The following is a 19,421-nucleotide window of genomic DNA, read 5'->3' on the forward strand; positions in this document are numbered from 1 at the left end:
TCGGGGTTGCTGCCACCATCACACAACGAACAGACATCTGAGTCGGGAGGTGAGGTCGTGAGTCGAGCAAGGGGGAAGAGAGAGGCGGGGAAATCTGGATCGCAAATCCGTCAGCCGCCTGGAATCTGAAACAGTGCAAGAGAAATTGACTTCAGTCCTCGGCAGAAAAAAAGGTCCGAGCGCTTACAGCGGAACAACGTGAAGCCACCACAAAGCCACTATGGCGCCACATCAGAAAGAGACAAGCCACGACTGGCAACTGCTGACGGGTGTGGAGCAGCAGCCATCAGTCGCAACGGACGGAACTAACTCGAGACATCGAAGTGGAAGTACTTGTACTAGGAGATATTGAAAATGCTCTGGTCAGCGAGGAAGAAACGGCGGGAAGTGATGAATACAGTCAACCCTCTGATTCCGTCCCATTCTTGTGAATCATATTCATGCCGGGCATACATAGATGTAGGTGCTTCTTTGCCCGAATTGTACTATGTCCCTTGTACCTTGGTGTCACAAACCGGCAATCCCCCATCCGTGCAACCGCCCACGCAAAAACCTGCATCAAGTTACAGCGCTTCCCGCGATCGACGGTCGCCATTCAGCGGGAAGCTCCATTGCCTAGATTAGCTTTGCAAGTTCGGCGCTTACATCACATCGACAATCAACGGGCATCCTGTCCAACGATCTCCCGCCCATCCTATTCCCTACCTTGGGCATGTACTAGTGTAGCTATTTTATTGTCCAACATTCCCATTAAGCCGCAAGATTCCCGCCTGCACATTTTGCGATCGAACCAAACCAAACCAACACACCACCTCGGCGGTGCAGTACATTGGTTGCCATGAAGGGGGTGTAGCACTTGACGCCAAAGTGTAGGTATGCGGCTGACTCCAAGCATCAACGACAGAACAATTCTGAAGTGAAAATGACTGCGATCTCTGAGTTACTGACGCATTTTCATTTACACTTCTGGTAGCAATCGATTTCTCTTTTCCCCTTTCAACAGCTGTCTTTCGAAGTCTGTGGTGTCGTTTGTTGAGAACAAACTACATCCGCCGCACCAGATATCCGCTCATTCAGATACTTCCATCCCGATTCCCTATCAAGAAACAAACCCCCAATCTCGTTGGTACTTAATCAGCAAGCCCAACCTTCAAGCTCCGTCATTCTTGTCATGCATCCCGTTCTCCCATCCATCAAGCGCAAACTGAGACAGCCCAGCTTCTGACATTGTAAACGTTTGCCATTCCTCCCGTCATTGTCACTATCTTCCACCCATTCCGTGCATTTTCCAAGCACCTGCATCACACATTCCTGATCACTCATGTTGATGACTCTGTTGACCATGTCATCGGTGTTTTTAAGCCGCGAGTACGCTAGTTGCCATGTTGACGTTTTGGTAGGGATGGCGATGATGACGAAGGCGTTGTTGTCCTTGCAGTGCCCGATGGGGAGATTGAGAGTATCGCTTGATATGCTGAGCTGGTGAGTACGTTCTGTGGAGGCACCGCTGAGATTGGCCGAGACGGACTGTCTAGATCGACCCGGTCAAGATCCTCAACATGCGGATGGCTTCGTCTTTGACGCGGCGCGGGTCAACCCTCCAGTTGCGGATAGCGGCGATGAAAAACATCTTGGTCAAAGGCTTTTGGCATGTAGCTGATGAGGTGTTTGACGTGTTGGTTAGTTGAGATCCACTGGATGCTCTGGTGATGTGGTGGTTTCTGGTGAGCTGACGGTGCGAATGTTGCTTCCGAGGAAGATTGTGATGTGAGCAAAGCGAAGGATCATGAACAGGGACAAGTCCCAGACTTGCCATATCCCAACACGTATACTCACGGGCAGCTATTGTGAAGGGTTGCGTCATCGTCTCAGATACTATCGTGAGTTTGTAAGACCCCCACCATTGCCTCCGATTTGTTAGCTTTGCTTCCTTCGGGATGAAGCAGATTGTCCACCAGCTGAACCTATCGTGATCCATTTCAGCGTGTCAAGATGCCTCGAAAGTGCTGCCAAGAGGTTTCTTATCTGTGTTGAACACCTTGGCGGCCGGCTCTCGGTCCCGAAGGTCGATCTGGAGAAGAGACGGAAGGAAGGTGAGGGGTGGCACGTGATGCCGGTGGCTCACGGTGAGCTTCTGCCTGCCTCTTGATTTGAACTCGAGGCATCCGCTCATCGTTGACAGCACTCACTCAGCGCGGATTGCTCATGTGACGATGTGCTCAGTCACCGACAAAAAAAAGTACGCAAAGGATCTGATCAGACCACTTTTCTCAGCCTTATGAGATCCGTATGGATTGCTGATCATGGTTTGGAGTCATGGAATGTTCTGTGTCAAAAGATGGCGGTCAAGAGATTGTGTACGGTAGTCATCTTGGTGGATGTCGCGGGCTGTGTTGGAGTTTCCATAATGTCCGATGGAGACAATGACGGATGGTCAGCACAGACCAGGTGCTGGTGCTAGCGGCATTAACCAATGGATAAGCGTACAACAAATTAAAGTTATCGCCAATGCCAGGAACAGCCAGCAAATAGTGGGGCTTCTCGGAGGGTTTCGGCAAGTAAGTGCGAACAACGAATGCATCCCGAACTTTCAGTTTTGGCAACAACAATTCCATGTTCGTTTGCGATGGAGAAGGAGCTGCCAAGGAACTGACTGATGACTGGACACAACATCTGGTCCTTCCAAGTTCATTGAGTTGAGATGCCCAAGAACACTTCGTTAGTTTAGGCAGCTACCTCGACGTAGTTTGCAGTTGCCATCTCAATCGCAATCAAAGTGCAATCCATCGATTTCCATCTCCTCGTCTTCTCTCATCTGCTCTTCATTCTATTTTCTGTCTGTTTCCATTCTTGTCGCATCTGCATTTCGGATTGGCAGCTTCACTGTGGCGGATGGGTCTTCAAAATTGCTGATCGGAACAAATGGGAAAACAGCGACCGCGCGGTTCTCGCTGCCACAAGAACGCGAGCTCGCTGTTGACTCAGGGGGTTTCGTTCCGTTGCTCCGAGACCTCCCGACTTTCATCTGCCAAATGTCAGGGTAGACAAACCACCACCAACTTGACTACCCTGCAATCTCTCAGAAGTCGAGACGGAGAGCCAAAGGCTCAGCACTCCATGATCATGTGTACCAACATCTTCAACCGTCTCTGCGTCTTTCACAAGAAATCACCCTGACGCTCAACATCACATGGCTCAGCCCTTCCGCGACATCGAAATTATGCCAAGGTCTGAGGCTGAATACAGACAACGCCCAAATGACGATGATCGCCATGCGAGCTTGTCGTCGTCCCGGCACATTCGCATGGGTCATCCCTTTCCCTCCTCCACCCGTTCCACTCCTTCCATAGCACTCCCGAACATCCCGAGTTCCCACTTCAAGCCAACTGTCAAGTGTCGAACGCTGTTGTTCGCTGACGCCTTCACAAGCTTCCATCAATCGACTTTCACATGTTTCAGCGAGCCCGGACTTCTGGAAACGGCCCAGTCACCACTCCCCGAGACACACCAAGATTGTTGACTGTTGATGGTCGGAGGAGATAACCAAGTGGCGGTAGACCAAGGCAGGGAGGCCTGGATCACACTCGCTACTGTGACCCAGACCTCGACACTGTCACAGCCTTGGTTGCCTTGGCACGTATCAACATACTCTTCGACCGCCGCCAACACCGATGACCCTTCCCAGATCTTAGGGCATGTTTCCCGGAATAAACCATCTGATAGGGCTAAGGGATGTCACCTCTAGGCGACACCGGGCAAGGCCCTTCATTGGCGGTATCAGAGGAAATACAGCACTCTAACCGTTCATCTCGTCCTTTCGGGTTTCCACATGCGACCCAGTCTTCATGAATCATATCCCACCCCGGCCTCTTTTCGTTTCCATACACCCTCCGTCACGGCGATCCTCGGCTGTGCCCTATTTTTGTCATAGCTCCATCGCGTCGCGATTCAGATTCAGGTGAATATGGATCTTCAGGGTGTTGGAGCTGTTGTCCAGTGTTTCGGCCCATGGCTCATCTGTATAAAGCTTGTTGCACATCTTCTCCCCTACCTCGCCATGTCCCTTGAGAGCTTGATAGAGTGAGACGTCATCTCAAACACAGTCATTCGTTCTTCTGTCGGAAACTCACAGCATCCGCAACCATGGCTCATCGTCTTCCAGACTGCTCCAAGCTGCGGCTCTTCACCAAGGGCGTGTCTGTTGGCTCGTCCTTCTTCACTCCCGCGCCTCTTGTCGGCTACGCTGCTCTTCGCCATCCTCGCGCCATCTCGACAAGCAACACCTCCAAGAAGCCGGCTGTCGCCATTCCTACCGGCCCCGTCTCTCCTCTCGTTCCTGCAACCCATGTTGGTACTTCTTCGGCTTCAACTTCGGAGGTTAGGGATGGAAATGCCTTTGCCACTCTGCCGCTCACATGGCCCCACGACGGTTGGAAGGAAAACGTTCTCTTGAATGTGGTTCCCAGCCATCGCGAGCCGAGGACTTTCGGTGACTGGGTGGCCTGGAAGATTGTCCGCACATGCAGGTATGTTGAACGTCCAAAAGTTCTGGTCGCTCATTGCTAACCAATGCTCCCCAGGTTCTGGATGGATCTCGTCACAGGCATGCGTCCTGAGCAGCAGGTCGACTCCAAGAATCCCACAACGGCTTTAGCTGCCAGCAAGCCCCTGACTGAGCGCCAATGGGTAGGTTCATCCCCCGACTATTTGACCCCGTGCCATGCTAACGACACCAGCTCGTCCGCTTCATCTTCCTCGAGTCAATTGCTGGTGTTCCTGGCATGGTTGCCGGGGGCTTGCGCCACCTCCAGTCCATTCGCCGTTTCCAGCCGGACCAGGGCTGGATCAAGTCTCTTCTTGAGGAGTCCTACAATGAGAGAATGCACCTCCTCACCTTTCTCGAGATGTACAAGCCCGGCTGGTTCATGAGACTCGTCGTGCTCGGTGCTCAGGGTGTCTTCTACAACGCCATGTTCATCTCGTACCTCCTCTCTCCCAAGATTTGCCACCGCTTCGTCGGCTACCTCGAGGAAGAGGCCGTTCACACTTACACCCGCTGCTTGCTTGAACTTGACCATGGTTGCCTCAAGAGGTGGTCTGACCCCAACTTCCGCATCCCTGACATTGCTGTCCGCTACTGGAATATGCCTGAGGGTCACCGGACCATGAAGGACCTCATCCTCTACGTTAGAGTAAGTTTCGTTAGCACTTCTGCAAGCTCGTTCTATGCTAACATATTACAGGCTGACGAGGCTTCCCACCGTGGCGTCAACCACACATTTGGCAACCTCGACCAGGTCACTGACCCCAACCCCTTCATGGAGTGCCCCGGTGGTGGAGTCGTCAAGGCCTTCCCCAAGCACCTCTCCGTTACAAGGCCGGCTGGTCTGGAGCGTGAGGAGGTCGTCAGCAAGGAGACCCACTAAACACCCAGCGCCACAAATGAAGATATCTTGTTGAAGCCGCAAGGCAACGCACAGCTGTCCCTTCTTCCTCGGCTTGGAGAGGACTCAGTGGACCACCAGCCCCTGTATTTCCTTGTTCCTTCCATCCGGGACCTGGTGGAGTAAGAAGACACTCTCTCAGGATATGCCCAGGTCTTCCTCCTGCTCGATTACGGATTACGGCCACAGACTGGCCCCATTTTGTTAATGTCTTTCACTCTTTTTTCTTTTCTTTTTCTCCTTTGGGTCTTAGATGGAGTTTGGCGATCAATCACGCAATTACGCGAGCATTTACATTTCTTTGGTTTTCACACTTTGGTTTGGGGAAGCTCGGATGCTTCGGATAGACGGAAAGGTGGACAGGGGGGCATTTTGGATAGGGCGCCCCCTTTTTTGGGCAGCTGTGGTTCTAAATACATATGTTGGGTTAGACTCCACTGCAACTAGACTGGACATGATTCATTTCCATGTTACACGCGGACCCCTATCTTGGTGCAGCATTACCTCTACGTACCCTGCTTATCACAGTATTCGGACGTCGTCAGAACTTGAGAATTGGAGAAAAGCATGTCCACTATGTATAGATCTGTCATTGCAACAGGATATCGAACGTTCCACCAACTGCAACTGGAGAACGGTGGAGTTTGATAAGCACAACAGGAGTGGAAAGTTGACGTCAGTGATATCATTTTCCCGGCGTTGATGTCAACAAGGCTTATCGAGTCATCACAACTAGAAGTGTCTTCAAGTTTCCGTGCCGCCGGCTGTTCTCGAGGATGTACCCAGCCACCGAGCCACCGAAGGTCTCATTAGGTATGTACCTTCTTCCCGCGAGATATATCCACGGCAGCTTCCTTTGTACAGCAATCTTATTACACCAGTCGTTGTTCATCAGCATCCTTACCTCTATCTTACAATCGCTAAATCGCTCTTTCAATACGACAAAATGGCCGACGTTACTATAGAGTCGCCGCCGCCCCCTAACGACGCGATTACAGCCCTTGACGACTGGATCAACAACAATTCGGACCGCGATGGCAGCTTGCGTAATCTAACAGCAGACCGGCAGCTCGCCCCGCAGTCTTTGGAGCACAATCCCCGGTTCGTCGCTTTGGCTAACACTGCAAGATGTCTCAGTCGCTACACAATTGACGGACTCCCCAACAAGATTGTCAGTTAAGGAAACGATAGCATATACGTCGTACTCTCCGGTTTCGTAACCGATCTTATCGAGCAAATAGATACGATTTAGTTTAATCAAGTAGTTTTTCAATCATATTCGCTACAAATATGCTGTCAATTCAAGCAACGGTCTCAGTCAAGACCGTAGTATCTACAACCCGCTGGACCGTCTCCCTTCCAAGTCCTTCCAACTCAGCTAGGGCGTTCTTGTCGTCAATTCCAAGAAGGCGCACAACGGCAGACGTCTAGTGCCGATCATAACCGTCAATCACCTCTTTGTGCTGCACGAAAACAAGCTGCACTCTGTGCTTTACAGCACCATTGATCGATCATATCACAAACAACACCTCGACCACTGGCATAGCCACTGCCTCCCTACCTACCTCTACCTAGGTACCTTGAATTTCAGCATGACAGAGACGAGCCTCTGCTTTCTGCTCTTGGCCATTCATCTTCAAAGCCCCAAATCTGAGCTTACTACATCTTTCCAACCTTCGTTCACATACGTCCGTATCCGGCAAATTTCTCTGCTTTACATTTCGTCCCCATCAACCTGCCGACATTATTCGCAACTCTTCTGGTTCAAGCCGGGTGGACTCTCTTTGGACGTGCCCCAAAAGATGTTTGTGCGAAATAAGGCGAAGAAGGAGTCATGGACGAGTTGAAGAAGGATTCGGATCCGGAAGCACACAGCACAGCGGACACAACCTGGAGGGCGAAACGGAATGCGAAATATACCTAACCTAAGGAAGCGAACAGAGGTGCCGTAGGTGCCGTAGGTGCTGAGTGATGTTAAGAGAGAAGAGTATACTCTTCGGACCACTCTTCGTTTACCCAAGGGCATAGATGGGATATACGAAGTAGAAGGATTGGAGCATTTCATTCGTTCGACTCAACGAACGGGAGTTCCCACTCGGTAGGTAATCATCACGATGGGGTACCTTCGGCTTCAATATACCCGGGAGTACGTCCAGATCTGTTTTCGTGGTGGACGGGTTGGAACTTGAGTTGTCATTGATACAGTTGGAAGTTGGGAGTTGGAGGTTGCTGAATGCTGATGGGGAGTCGGGAGTTGAGACCTCGTAGTCTCGGGAGCAAAGGGGCCAGGAACGGTTGGGACGGTAACAGACTGTTGGGCGATTTCCATCAACCGTGCTGGGCGGTGTTGGTGACGGGCTGGCATGGCTGTGGGAGATACTTGACATGTTTAAACGCCGCTGCTACAAGACTTTGGCCGTGAGCAGCAACTGCTGCCTGGAACACATGTTTGGGGGTGTTCGGTGGTTGTGGTTGTGATGCTCAATGTTCCACAGACGCCCGACTTTGTGCTTTCAGCGTGGTGTCCTGCGACCAGCACGGCTGAAGGTCCAGAGTTTTGAGCGCTGGGAAGTTTCGCCAGCAGAGCGAGTCACAGTGGCCTTTTGTGCATGAGAAAGTAGGTGTATTGGAGTCTCACAAAGAGAGTTTTCAGTCGCTTGATTTCGGCCTCGAGGAAGATCAGATGAAGCCTGGCGCGCGCGCGAGAGCGTTGTTGTCCCATGTACGCTAGGTCGAGTCTGAGGTACTGAAGCACGGCTACGGCTAGCTTGGTGATGGCCTGAACGATCCTCAAAGGCCAGCCATGCTTCTTGGGCACGTAACTCCTGGGGATAGTTCCAGCTGGGATGGATTCTGGGACGGTGCAGTTGCAGCTTTTGCGGAGGATGGTCCGCCAGGGACGAACTTTGTTGCTGGCGCCGGAATCGGTGGTGCTTATGCTGCACATGGTGGGCGTAGCAAAGATGGCGAAACAAACAGACCGTACAGATCTCTGTACCCCGGCCCAATAAGTCGTGGAAGGTGTAGTGAGTCTCGTCACGGTTCAGTTGATGTTATTGTCTCCACGACGTTGATGTGAACTCTTGGGCGATCAAGCAGCCTTGGAATTTGAGTGGTATGAAGATTGGGCCACGGTCACTTGGTGCGAATTACGCCGTACCTAGAGGTAGTTGGCGATGCCTCCGAGAAGGGATGTTGCGAGCTTGGGAGGGAGGAAAGTGTCTGCTTGAAGATATTCCATTAGCATGGTCTGATCTTTGCCGGATAAAACAATCGTCGTCCAAATCATATCAGGTCGACAACGGATTATCTCGAGAGATCAATGGCGAAGTGTTTGTCTGAAGCAGCCTCTCACCGATCTCAGCATAGCAGATCTTGTTTGCAGGAACTCAAAACGCTCGAGCTTGAGGCTTGTTGCTTGACGTTGAGAGAGGAAGGCACCTCCAAAATGGATGGGGGGCTGGGCCCTTCACCCTGACGTTCAAGATTCCACCAGCGACAAAGGAGGGTTATGGCACAAGGTCCTTTCGGTCTTCTCTATTCCATCCTCACCAGACGGAAACAGTCGACTTCCACGACAACACGTCCCGCGAGACCAAGAGCGCAATGTCTCAGGAAGATCCCTCTCCCCCCGGCCCAGCCGTTCGTTCAATTCTTTTCTCTTCAGCATCGTTCACATCATCTTTGCCATCAGTCTTTTCACCACCACGATCACCACCATGATCGAAACATTTCTTTCGTTTTTCAAAAGCCACCCATATGTTTTGGTTTGGTTTGCGGTGTTCGCCATCACATGGGAGAACCATGTTATTACATGGTCCATAGAGGGATGAACACTCCGCTGCGCCTGCCGAACGGCACGATGACTTACCCGTCGTCCAACATACCGCCTCAGTCATCACTGCACTTTCCAGGTACCTCTAGAGATATGTTCTGTCCCAGTCCCTTTCTTCCCTCAAGTTTCTCTGGCAATAATGTCTATACCTCTGCAGGCAAGAGGGCAAGCCTTAGTAGTTCTTCAGCTCTCTTGGCGCCCACAACGATGCGTTGTTTTCCCCAGTGCTCGGCCTCAGATGCAGTTGTTGCGAGGACCGTCGCGGTAATTTGTGGTAAGAACCTCATCGAGCTGACTGCTTCAAGCCTGCTACATCGTCCGTCCTCATCGTGCCAGGCTTGTGCCTGCCTCTACTGCGACGGGAGTCATAACGAATGGCTAACACAGAAGGAGTCAGGGAAGGAGTCACTCTGAAGGATAAGTCAGTTGGATGTTTGGGAGCCCGGTTGGGCACGAGAGGATGTGTATATAAACGCAGGACCCCCAGTATTTGGGAAAGAATGGAAAAAACTCAAATACCTCTTGCCGCTCATCAGGCCCTACCGACCTACCTAGTACCTACTAGGTCCCTATCGTTGCGAGACGTGTAAGATTTCGTTTAACTTCGCCGGAAATTTGGGAAAGGACTGAAAGACTGCCGATACGTCCCGCTCAAAACACAAGATGGCGAGTTAACGTGGTGGTGTGATATGTGCGACATTGGGTGGGTGGATGAGTACGGTCTCATCCGGAGAAGCAAAGGTTCGTCCAGGGGAACGATTGTTCCCTTCACTCAACATTACCGGTCGCCAATACCCACTCCCATTTTCCGTTACAGTACAATATCCTTTACCTTCAAGTGCACTCCGTTATATAGAACCCTGTTTCTCCGTTTGTTCATACTTCCCTTCTTTCCATTACCCAACACAAGGACACGCGGATAGATCTACCACTACTCCTCATCCTTCGCTATCGCCAACTTCTTCAATACTGCTTCAGGCAAATCACCAAGAATCTCCTACAAACAATACCTGAGCATCCAGGGCAGTCATCGTCAACAATCCAGCAAGATGAACCAACAAACCCCTTCTCAGAGCACCTCGCCTGCCCCTCCCTCCTCCTCTCCGGCAATGACATCGGCGTCGCCTGACCTGCTGCTTTGCCAGACGTTCTATAGAACCAAGAACCCCGTCGTCTTTGACCGCGACGCCGACACAATTATTCTGGTCGGAGACACCTCGCCTGGCGTCGTTGAACCCCCTCAACGCCTCTTCCAGATCCGCTCTTTCCATCTGTTCCTCAACTCCTCATTCTACAAGCGCCTCTTCAGCGAGGGTTGCATCAACAACATCCCTCGCACCGAAGATCACTTGAGGCACTTCAAGATTACCCTTTCCGACGTCGACCCCGAGGCCCTCTTCTTGACACTCCGCGCCTGCCACACCGGCAAAGTGTCCATCCGCCCGTCGACGCCAAACATCCTCGACCTCGTGTTCCGGATTGCAAAGACGGCACACGATTTGGAGTTCGACATCGGCATTGCGGATCCATCTTCCGACACAGCCACGCTGTCGCAGGCTGCGCAAGGATGGCTTTCGGAACAAAGGGACGATCTTGATGTTGTGGGAAACAATCTGGTAGATCGATGGAAGCTGGTCAAGGCGGCATTTTACTTTGGCCAACTGAGTACCTTCACGCAGCTGAGCGTTCACTTGGTCAGAAGGCTACCGGAGCACTTCTGGGTGCATCTGGCAGGAGACATCCACCGTGGCGTCAACACGCACTACCAGAACCAGGTGTCTAGAGAGGAGATGGCCATCATTGGTAAGCCCAACCCACTTATCGACTCCCCTCTCCCCCCCTTCCACCAAGCCACAGTAATCACTGACACTTCAATTTCAAACCAGATGACCTGAACGACTTCCCCTCCCCAGCCGTCCGCCTCCTCTTCCTCTTCTACCACATCCTCTATCGCGACGCAGCCTTCCCACCCTTCCGTGCTTCAATCCCTCATGTCTCCCAGATTCCAGCCAGGATCACGCGCTCCTGGTCCGACCAGGCAAGGGCCGCGTGGGACACCCGAGTACAAGAGTCCTCGGTCTGCACTTGCCCCTGGCTTCCACAGTACTACGAGTCCTGGACGAGAGGTCTGGAACTCCACTGTCTGGACCTATTCACCAAAGCCTTTGCGGGGGACGAAAGCCGCTGCATAACTCTCCTCTTCAAGACCATAGCGTGGGCACTGCGTCGTGGCGTGATAGCTAAGCCGTGGGATAGTTGCGAGGTGGGGGTGGAGCCAGAGTGTGGTTTGGTTGGCGGACGAGCGGGTCATGAGGAGAAGGCGAGGGAGTTAGTGAAAGAGCTGAGGAGTTGTTTGGATGTTTGGAAGGCGGATCTTGAGAGGGATACGGTTGGGGGTTCTGATGTGGAAGACTCCGACGATGAGGATTCCGACAGGCATCCTGGCGCTGAGAGGTACACCGGAATCAGGTACCACGAGGTTGAGGGCCCAAGAGCCCAGTACCCCCACCCCTCGTACTCGCTCCCGTAGGAGAACTTCAACTTTGAGCCCCCCGACTTTCAAGACCGCGACATTGAGGACTTTCAGCTACCATGAGGATTCCGACCAAGGTGTAGGAGAGCCACTGGACAGTCGTCAAGAAAGAGTTGGGTGGTGACGAGGTGAAGGTGGCGATCGACCTTGGGGAGAAAACGCCAGACAAAAGCCTTCTTTGACGTGCAACAAAGGCCGTCTTTATGCCTTGGTACAATCTGGGAGAGGCGTCACTTCTGTTGTGACAAACCTCGCTCGAGAAGCACAATGTCCAAGATACAGCCCAGCTGGCGGACACCGGGGCAGACCTGGCAGCCACCACACCAAATCCAGCAAAGACCCCGCTTCGTCTCCAGCTCTCGAGCCTTTGAAGCCAGTCCGAATTCGAGATGGACAATACCGACTTTTCAAAGACCGTTGGAAAGAGTCTTCGAAGTCTTTACTCCCCCAGGGCAGACATTGCGGCCTTGACAACCTCAGCGGTGGCGGTGATGGCTTCTCCCGCGGCAGCGGTGGTGGTTTCAGCAGAAATTGGAACAAAAGACGGAAGCTGGCAACATCATGAAAATCGACAAGATCCAATTGGGTGTCCATCCCTTTAATTCCGCCATGCAGTACACCATCAGCACTTCTCGACTCAGCTGAGCACTCTTCAGCCACATCGAACTCTTCAACCCCACTTCTCTTTCTTTTGAACAACCGGCAACACCAACGCTTAAATACAGGTGTACTCCTTGTTCAACTCCAAATTCTATACTGGGGACAGGGGGTGGGGGATACCGGAGTAAATAGGACAGCTTGGGCCGGACAACACGGTCCCAACGTTCAGGCGAAACCCCCACAGATGGGCAGCGCAACTTTTCAGCAGCTGCAGGGATCATGATATGTTACATGGAAACAAGAAAACTCATACAAAAGGAGAGAATCTGTTGCTGGAGGCGAGGAGGTATTTTGCTTATGTATGTCTAGACCTTTGACCATGGAGGGAAGAGGTAGAGCTTGACATAGAGAAACCAAGAAGCAAAGAAGGGAAATGGAACCTACCTCTAGGCATTTGCTCCAGCCAGTCGAAGCACTTTCAATCTTCCTGCGCTTGTTCCGGTCTATGGTACCCGTCATTGTCGTTCACTGTCTCTTTGAGCCTCTCCTCTGAATCGGCGTATGTGACCTTTTCCTGTGTCCCGTCTTTACAATCGTAGCAGCATTCGCGATCTTGGCCGCGTCGATGTCCATGTCGTCAAGGCACAACTCGCCAAACTCAACTCGATGGGTCTCTTTGTGTTCTCGGCCAGCTGGAGAGGAGTCGTGAAGCTCGTGTCAGAGTGGATGAGGCTCTGGGCTCAGAGACTGCAGAGTACAAGGCCTGGGCAGGGGATGAGACGTGGACTCGAGGTTGTAGAGGAGGCGGCGGTGCAAGAACAAGAAAAGAGCACGGTAGATAGAGGTAGAGGTAGGAGACATAAGGAGAAGAAAGGTCATCCAGCTGTACCCTAGGCAGGTTGTCATAAACAGAGGATGCGTTCGATTGTAACGAGCCTGAATGCGTGGAGTCATATGGTAGACCATGAGCTGAAAGATGAAGCGAAGGGAACCTACATGAAGTAACAATGTCGTCTCCTCGATCCCGGTTTTGGACCACAGGCAGATTCTGCAGCACTCGTCCGCATTAAGGTTGTATTCGGAGCCGCTGTATTGCTGTAGGGAAAACCCAGTTTTGGTGGCTATAAGACTGCACCTTACAGCTACACTTTTCTCATTCGGTTCGATTTCAGTAAAAATCTGCAAGTTGCTACAACCACCTATACTTACCCCAAATCCTCCATCTGACTAATCAGAAGGCCAAGATCCTTACCGCGATATACTAGATTTCTAATATTTTTAAAGGACCTTAACCCCATATTTAAAGCTGCAAGAAGCAGCAACTTTGAGGCACCTCAGCGCTTATACCCACTATAAGCCCCCTATAAGCCCCCTATAAGTATAGGACTCCAATTTCTTACAGCCTAAGATTAACGAACACAAAGCAGTAAGAAGAGCCTTAACTATTACATTACTATACAGGGAGTATAGCTGCGGACCATGTACGGTAATGCAACGTTATCTCTAAAGCTCTACAGCGGCTCCGAACACAACCTAACGTCTCCGGCGTTGCAGATTAACCCGGCTTTGCATAGATGTAGATGTGTGTCAACCGCAAGCAGATTTGGACAGCAGAAGCACGGCGGGTTTGCTGCAACGCACAATGCATTTGCAGCAAAGAGTCAATGCGCCTGTTCAAGGTGAAGTTGTACCTATCTCTACGTTAGGTCGCCAAAACACATCGCTGATATGCACTTTGAAAGCGCTGTAACGCCCACCACGAACTCCTTCAGCCTGATGAAGACATTCAAACTTTTGCAAAGGTACAGGCTGGGTTCACTTGTTTGAAGAAACTCCAAGGCGTTTAGAGAACAAGTTATACGGCCATGAGATAAATCTCTCTGTGAAAATGGACGTTGTTGTTTGGAGGTTTGAGGCTCTGTCACGAGAGTGAGCGGGAAAGAGAGAGTGGGGTGTCACCCATGGCACTTAGATGCTTCATTATCTGCGCTTGCAGGAAACTAGGGCGAACTGCGATAGTGAAGTAACAGCGCTGCATCCTGTATGGTACTTGCCTGTTTTGCCGGTCCCACCAGCTTACGACGTCGGCGCCACTTTTGACTTCATGGAACTGGTCCTCCCAATTTCGAGTCATGGCGACAGCGACGATCGACAGACGACATCAACGTGCTCAGCTGAATAAGACAATCCCATATCTGAAGATCACGCGCTGAGCACTTTTGAGCAACGACCCAACGTCATGACTCATAACTCGATGCAGAAGTATCGCGCATTCCATGACACACCCCATCACCAGGGCAGACACCAACAATCATGCGTTCACAATGGAACACATTTTGTTTTATCGTTTTTTTTTTTGTTCTTTTCTATCTCTAATTACAAGCCACCACCACCACCCATCCAGTCCCGCCGACGGACTCCCCGGCTCCATCCCCGGATGCCCAGGACGTACCCGGACAGTCCAGCGACGGAGATCGTGTTCCTAGAGAGTCCTCCGACGGAACTGGATGATTGACAAATCTTCCTGCTCCTTGTCATTCAAGAGCAAACGCTGCTGGAACCGTTAAGTTCGCGCTCTCTCAGCAGAGCCTCCGGCTCCCTCTTACAGATGTGGACAAGGACGTGCACATTGGTGTGCTCAGGGCTGCGCCGTTCTTCCCCCGGGTCGGAGCGGGGGGCACCGCCGACAATGTCGGGAATAATTTTGACGTTCTGGACATGGCCAGTAGTCTCGAAAATCTGTCTCAAGACGTCCTCGATGACGACCCTAGGGTCAAGGCCGCCAACGTAGAGAGCGCGCTTGTTCGGCTCGGGGGCGGCGCCCCGGCCGAAGCCCATCACAGGGGGACGATGAGAACCCATGCTCGAGTTGCCGATGAACCCGTGTTCGCTCAGGTTGCTGATGACAAGGCGACCGATGACGTCCCGCGGATGAAGGTAGCCCCTGCTGCGACGGTCGAGGTGTACTACGCAAGTAGGGCGAAGACTGATCCCACCGAGGGTGAGGCAAGGAAAGTCGCCGCAGTTGTAGCACTTGGAGCCGTTGACGCAGTCACCTATGGAACTGTGGTTAGCTTCCGTTGATTGGAGAGAAATGGAAGACATCAGGTGAACTCACGAGATTGGACTCGTTGCGAGGGAGTCGGCGGCCGATGACAAGGTCGTTGACGAACTCCAGCGAGCGGTTTCCTCTGTTGCTGCACCTCCAGAATCCCAACTGGAACATGTGAGCTGACGATCAAGAAGTGAGATGAGATATGACATGAACCTACTGGTATGCTTTTGTGGCTACAGGAGGGACCATTGTAGCGTCCCCGTCGGTGGTCCCAGTCACGGGCCTGATGGGGTACTGGGCCACTGTTGATGGTCAGTAGAGGTACATGAGTTGAAGGCAAGGTGAAGACGACCGAAACATAAAATATTACTTACCCGACGGGACGCCGTACGGCGTTGGGGTTCGGTGGAGGGAAGATTCTTGTCAAGCCATGGTACTGATGACCTTAGGAACGAGACGTTAGTCGACATAAGACGATGGAGAAGTGAGACCATGAAAATGGATGAACGAGGATCAAAATGACAGCGAGGAAAGTCTTGATCGGCCTGGTTCAAGATCAAAAGAAGGGAAAAGAAGACGAAGAGCAGTATACGTACATCTTGAGGCTGTGGCCTTTCCCTCGCGGGTGCTTTGGCTTCAGCCATGGGAGGCTGCCCCCCTAGGGCAGGTCGGGGGAGGTTTGTGTTGGTGAGATATGAATCAAGAGAAAAAGAGAAGAAGAGGGAGAAAGGAAGAGGGGAGAGTTTAAAAGGCTGTGACCTGTGGGAGAAAAGAAAAGAAGAGTGTGTGGGGTTGCTAGGAGGGCAAATCAGGGTGGAGCCCTGCCTGCAGGACTGCATGAAGGAAGAAGTGACTTTGGTACTTCTGGTGTCACCTGGCTGTGCGAGATGGCCGGAGCAAACCAGATGACGCCAGCCCTAGTTTTGATCAGACGATTTGAGGACTTCTGTCTTGATCGACTGCACAGTATGCCTTCATGGGGGTACGAGAACTGGCTTGGGATGATCAAGGCGAGCAAGTTGTTGAAAAGTTGTTTGCTTTCGAGATAGGATGACAAGAAAGAGGCAGGCCAGACCATTTCCTTGAGATATACCGAGGTGAGGATCGAATTTGAAGGAATCCAAAAGCCTTGTTGTTCAGACGTGTCGACGCTCCTAGCCTCAAGGACCCCTGTGTGGGTCTGTGGCACGCCCCAACACCGGGAGTAGCTAGAGAATTGTCCCAGTTGAGGCTGAGCTTGTTGTAATTTGAAGGAAGACAGATGTAGTAGGGACATCACGATTGATTCTGAAGCTACACTGAATACAGCCTGTCAATTTGTTGACCGTGGGCTATTCCACTTGTAGAGGCAGCGCTTGATAATGTGACTTCCAGTTGTAGCGAGAATCTCGATTTGGTAGCAGAGGTACCTCTAGTACCGGGTAACTGCGTGAGGGTGAGTGAGAGAGCAGGGATGGGGTCAGATGCTTGAACGGTCGCCAGCGAGTTTACCGAGCACTCGTGATCGGTGGCAGCAACCTTGTTCCTGAACAGTGACCCTCCAGGTTATCTTGTCTACCTGGTTCCTGTCGTCAACCTTTGACCTTGTTCCAAACGCGAAGTGATACCTCTACAACTTACTTGCGGCAAGGAATCTTTATCAACCCAAGAAGACTCCTCCAAGACAATCAACAACCAAAACTCCACTTCGCATACCAGACTCGTCATCATGAAGTTCTTGACTTTTCTTTCCTTTGCGGATGTTGTCCAAATCTCCACTTGGGACAGAGCCTTACAAGCGGTTCTTAAACTCCAGATCGATACTCCCCAAACCTTGCGGATCCGCCGCGACCGCTTCTCAGCAAGCACAAGACAGCGCAACCTTGTAACCACGCGCCACCTCCACGACGCCCTTTCTGAAGTCTCCAAGGAGTCTTCGCTTCTCAGAGCAATCCAGATCGCGAGGGACTCCCAAAAGAGCAGTGCCTACGATAAATCCCACGACCAAGAGACCCCCTGATCACCTCGCGCGCTGGGAAACTTCATCTTCAACCCCACTTCAAGGTAAGCCAGGAACCTCCATAAAATCACTTTGTTGTCTATTGCGCATATTGTGCCTGTTCTTTCTGGTTCTGGAAGCGGACCTTCAGTGGCCAGACAACAAAAAGCGGGCAGACATGAAGTACGATCGCGACCTGGTGGCCACACAATGTCAACTACCTCTATAGGAACGAACTCCATAACTAACCCCTTGTGTTACAGTGTTTCCGTGGATTTCTCGCCGGATACTGGGCGCAGTACGTCGCTGACTATGGAAGAGACGTGCAAGACGAAGGCAGGATGGCTCAAGCACGAAGCGTTCGTGATGAAAGCAGCAACAAGGGCTCGAGGAAAGAAGAAGCGCTCGACTGTTTGGCAAGACTCAAGGACATTACACATGGGATTATGGACATAAGGTCAATTGAAGGTACATTGAGAGATTGTCAAAAGGAACATTTCGGCACGGTTGATTGGAAGAATCGCTTTATTCGAGGCACGAATCGGTCGGCAATGGGAGGTCAAAGGAGATTTCGGTAAGGGCGTCAACAAAGGACAAGTCACATTTGCAGTAAACATGACAATGAAGGTAATACGTTGAATATTGATGGATTAACGACTCAGAAGAGTCAAAAGAACGTATTCGAGTATTGATTGCAAATTTTATGGTGTTGTACTGACCGAGTGTCCTGGGTAACTTGGGCCTGCCCCGCACCATCGCGGGCCATAGACTGATATCGCGCACACATTTCCTCCAGTTTTCTCGCCGCACACAGTAAGAACATGCACTTTCAGAAGTAAATAGTCCATTTCAGATAGATTATTGCTTTATGGATGGAGGTAGTGATTGAATGTCCAGGCGAGACCTGTGGTTCGCCAGATTCGCCATCTGTGGACTGGGGGAGACCACTCCCACTTCATGGACAATGACTTTGAAGCAGCTATCAAATCAGGTCTGAAACTCGATCGCTCGTCTATGGTATCCAGGTTATAGCAGATTGAAAGAGTGATATACACGCAGGAGTTCGTGATTCTTGACCGAATTTACAGGGCAGGTTTCCATCAAGAAAAAGCAATCAGAAGAAGAAGGAACTTTCAGATCTTGAAAAACATTATCGACACACACAGGGTGTATACATGGTTGATCTATGCTGTCTTGATATCCTGGTATATCAAGAGACAACAAAACGCTGCTTGTGGTGGTGATGATCGAGTGTCTGCGGAGGGTCCCGCGCCACCCTCGGCGATTTGGGTGCTGCATTTTTTCGCATTCTGAACGCACAGTTTGGAACCAAACGTGAGAAGGCTTTAGAGATACGTGAAGTTCTCTATAGAGAGCCCTGAAGAGATGTTTATCTCGTTTTCGTGGTGTTATGCACGCTTTCTAACGAGCTGGAAGCCTGGCGTCGCGGTCGCAGTTGGCCAGGAAGGACCACCGCTTTCTCGCATTTTCACACGAAGAAGGGGCAGTCACAACAGGGAAAAAAAAACAACGGCTTTTGCCTCAGTTGTATAAAGCGCGCTGTCTTCAATGTCCAGCACTCCGGGTAGATTTTCTGTCCCGCCATGAAGTTCACATGATCGATCACGATGCCGTTCGCGATCGCTTCTTGACTGTCAAGTGAGCCCCGTAGGTAGAAACGAACACGAGAAGTCACGGCAGCGCAGATGGTCGAACAACGAATGTAGCAGCTGGTTCACAACACTCAGACTCATCTGCTTCCACTTCTTATTTTCTGATGCTCTCTTTGGCAATCTCGTAGACCCGACCAAGGTACTGGCCAGCCTGGTGATCTTCCACTGCTCCTTCCAGATGCCACATCTCAACAAACATCGAATTGCTCTCAGATATCTCCCATAACTGCATCGCCTGTCTCAGTACCTCGTCACCCCATGCTCTTACCCAGGGCAGGTACTCTCTAGATGATCCTCTTTTCG

General features: G+C 51.4%; 6 protein-coding genes across 6 annotated transcripts; 4 read left to right on the plus strand and 2 right to left on the minus strand.

Annotated features, from left to right (window-relative positions):
• Nucleotides 1–4,143: 4,143 nt before the first annotated feature.
• On the plus strand, nt 4,144–5,426 carry NEUTE1DRAFT_78036 (alternative oxidase mitochondrial precursor; the record flags this gene model as incomplete). The annotated part of the gene is made up of 4 exons (XM_009850691.1): nt 4,144–4,526; nt 4,581–4,686; nt 4,737–5,192; nt 5,244–5,426. The coding sequence occupies 4 exons, from the start codon at nt 4,144–4,146 to the stop codon at nt 5,424–5,426; spliced, it is 1,128 nt and encodes a 375-aa protein (XP_009848993.1).
• A 964-nt stretch (nt 5,427–6,390) lies between these two features.
• On the plus strand, nt 6,391–6,826 carry NEUTE1DRAFT_108260 (uncharacterized protein; the record flags this gene model as incomplete). Its single annotated transcript, XM_009850692.1, has 2 exons — nt 6,391–6,615; nt 6,710–6,826. 2 exons carry the CDS (start codon nt 6,391–6,393, stop codon nt 6,824–6,826), a joined length of 342 nt encoding a protein of 113 aa, XP_009848994.1.
• A 1,131-nt stretch (nt 6,827–7,957) lies between these two features.
• Nucleotides 7,958–8,391, minus strand: NEUTE1DRAFT_108261 (uncharacterized protein; the record flags this gene model as incomplete). The annotated part of the gene is made up of 2 exons (XM_009850693.1): nt 7,958–8,044; nt 8,083–8,391. The coding sequence occupies 2 exons, from the start codon at nt 8,389–8,391 to the stop codon at nt 7,958–7,960; spliced, it is 396 nt and encodes a 131-aa protein (XP_009848995.1).
• A 1,937-nt stretch (nt 8,392–10,328) lies between these two features.
• NEUTE1DRAFT_98895 (uncharacterized protein) lies at nt 10,329–11,809 on the plus strand (the record flags this gene model as incomplete). The annotated part of the gene is made up of 2 exons (XM_009850694.1): nt 10,329–11,082; nt 11,193–11,809. The coding sequence occupies 2 exons, from the start codon at nt 10,329–10,331 to the stop codon at nt 11,807–11,809; spliced, it is 1,371 nt and encodes a 456-aa protein (XP_009848996.1).
• Nucleotides 11,810–14,950: 3,141 nt separating this feature from the next.
• NEUTE1DRAFT_108263 (uncharacterized protein) lies at nt 14,951–16,743 on the minus strand (the record flags this gene model as incomplete). Its single annotated transcript, XM_009850695.1, has 5 exons — nt 14,951–15,468; nt 15,531–15,769; nt 15,842–15,903; nt 16,064–16,226; nt 16,370–16,743. The coding sequence occupies 5 exons, from the start codon at nt 16,741–16,743 to the stop codon at nt 14,951–14,953; spliced, it is 1,356 nt and encodes a 451-aa protein (XP_009848997.1).
• Nucleotides 16,744–17,175: 432 nt separating this feature from the next.
• On the plus strand, nt 17,176–18,023 carry NEUTE1DRAFT_40035 (uncharacterized protein; the record flags this gene model as incomplete). The annotated part of the gene is made up of 2 exons (XM_009850527.1): nt 17,176–17,331; nt 17,709–18,023. 2 exons carry the CDS (start codon nt 17,176–17,178, stop codon nt 18,021–18,023), a joined length of 471 nt encoding a protein of 156 aa, XP_009848829.1.
• Nucleotides 18,024–19,421: the final 1,398 nt, after the last annotated feature.

This window comes from Neurospora tetrasperma (genome assembly GCF_000213175.1).
Source record: "Neurospora tetrasperma FGSC 2508 unplaced genomic scaffold NEUTE1scaffold_2, whole genome shotgun sequence".
Taxonomy (NCBI): Eukaryota; Fungi; Ascomycota; class Sordariomycetes; order Sordariales; family Sordariaceae; genus Neurospora; species Neurospora tetrasperma.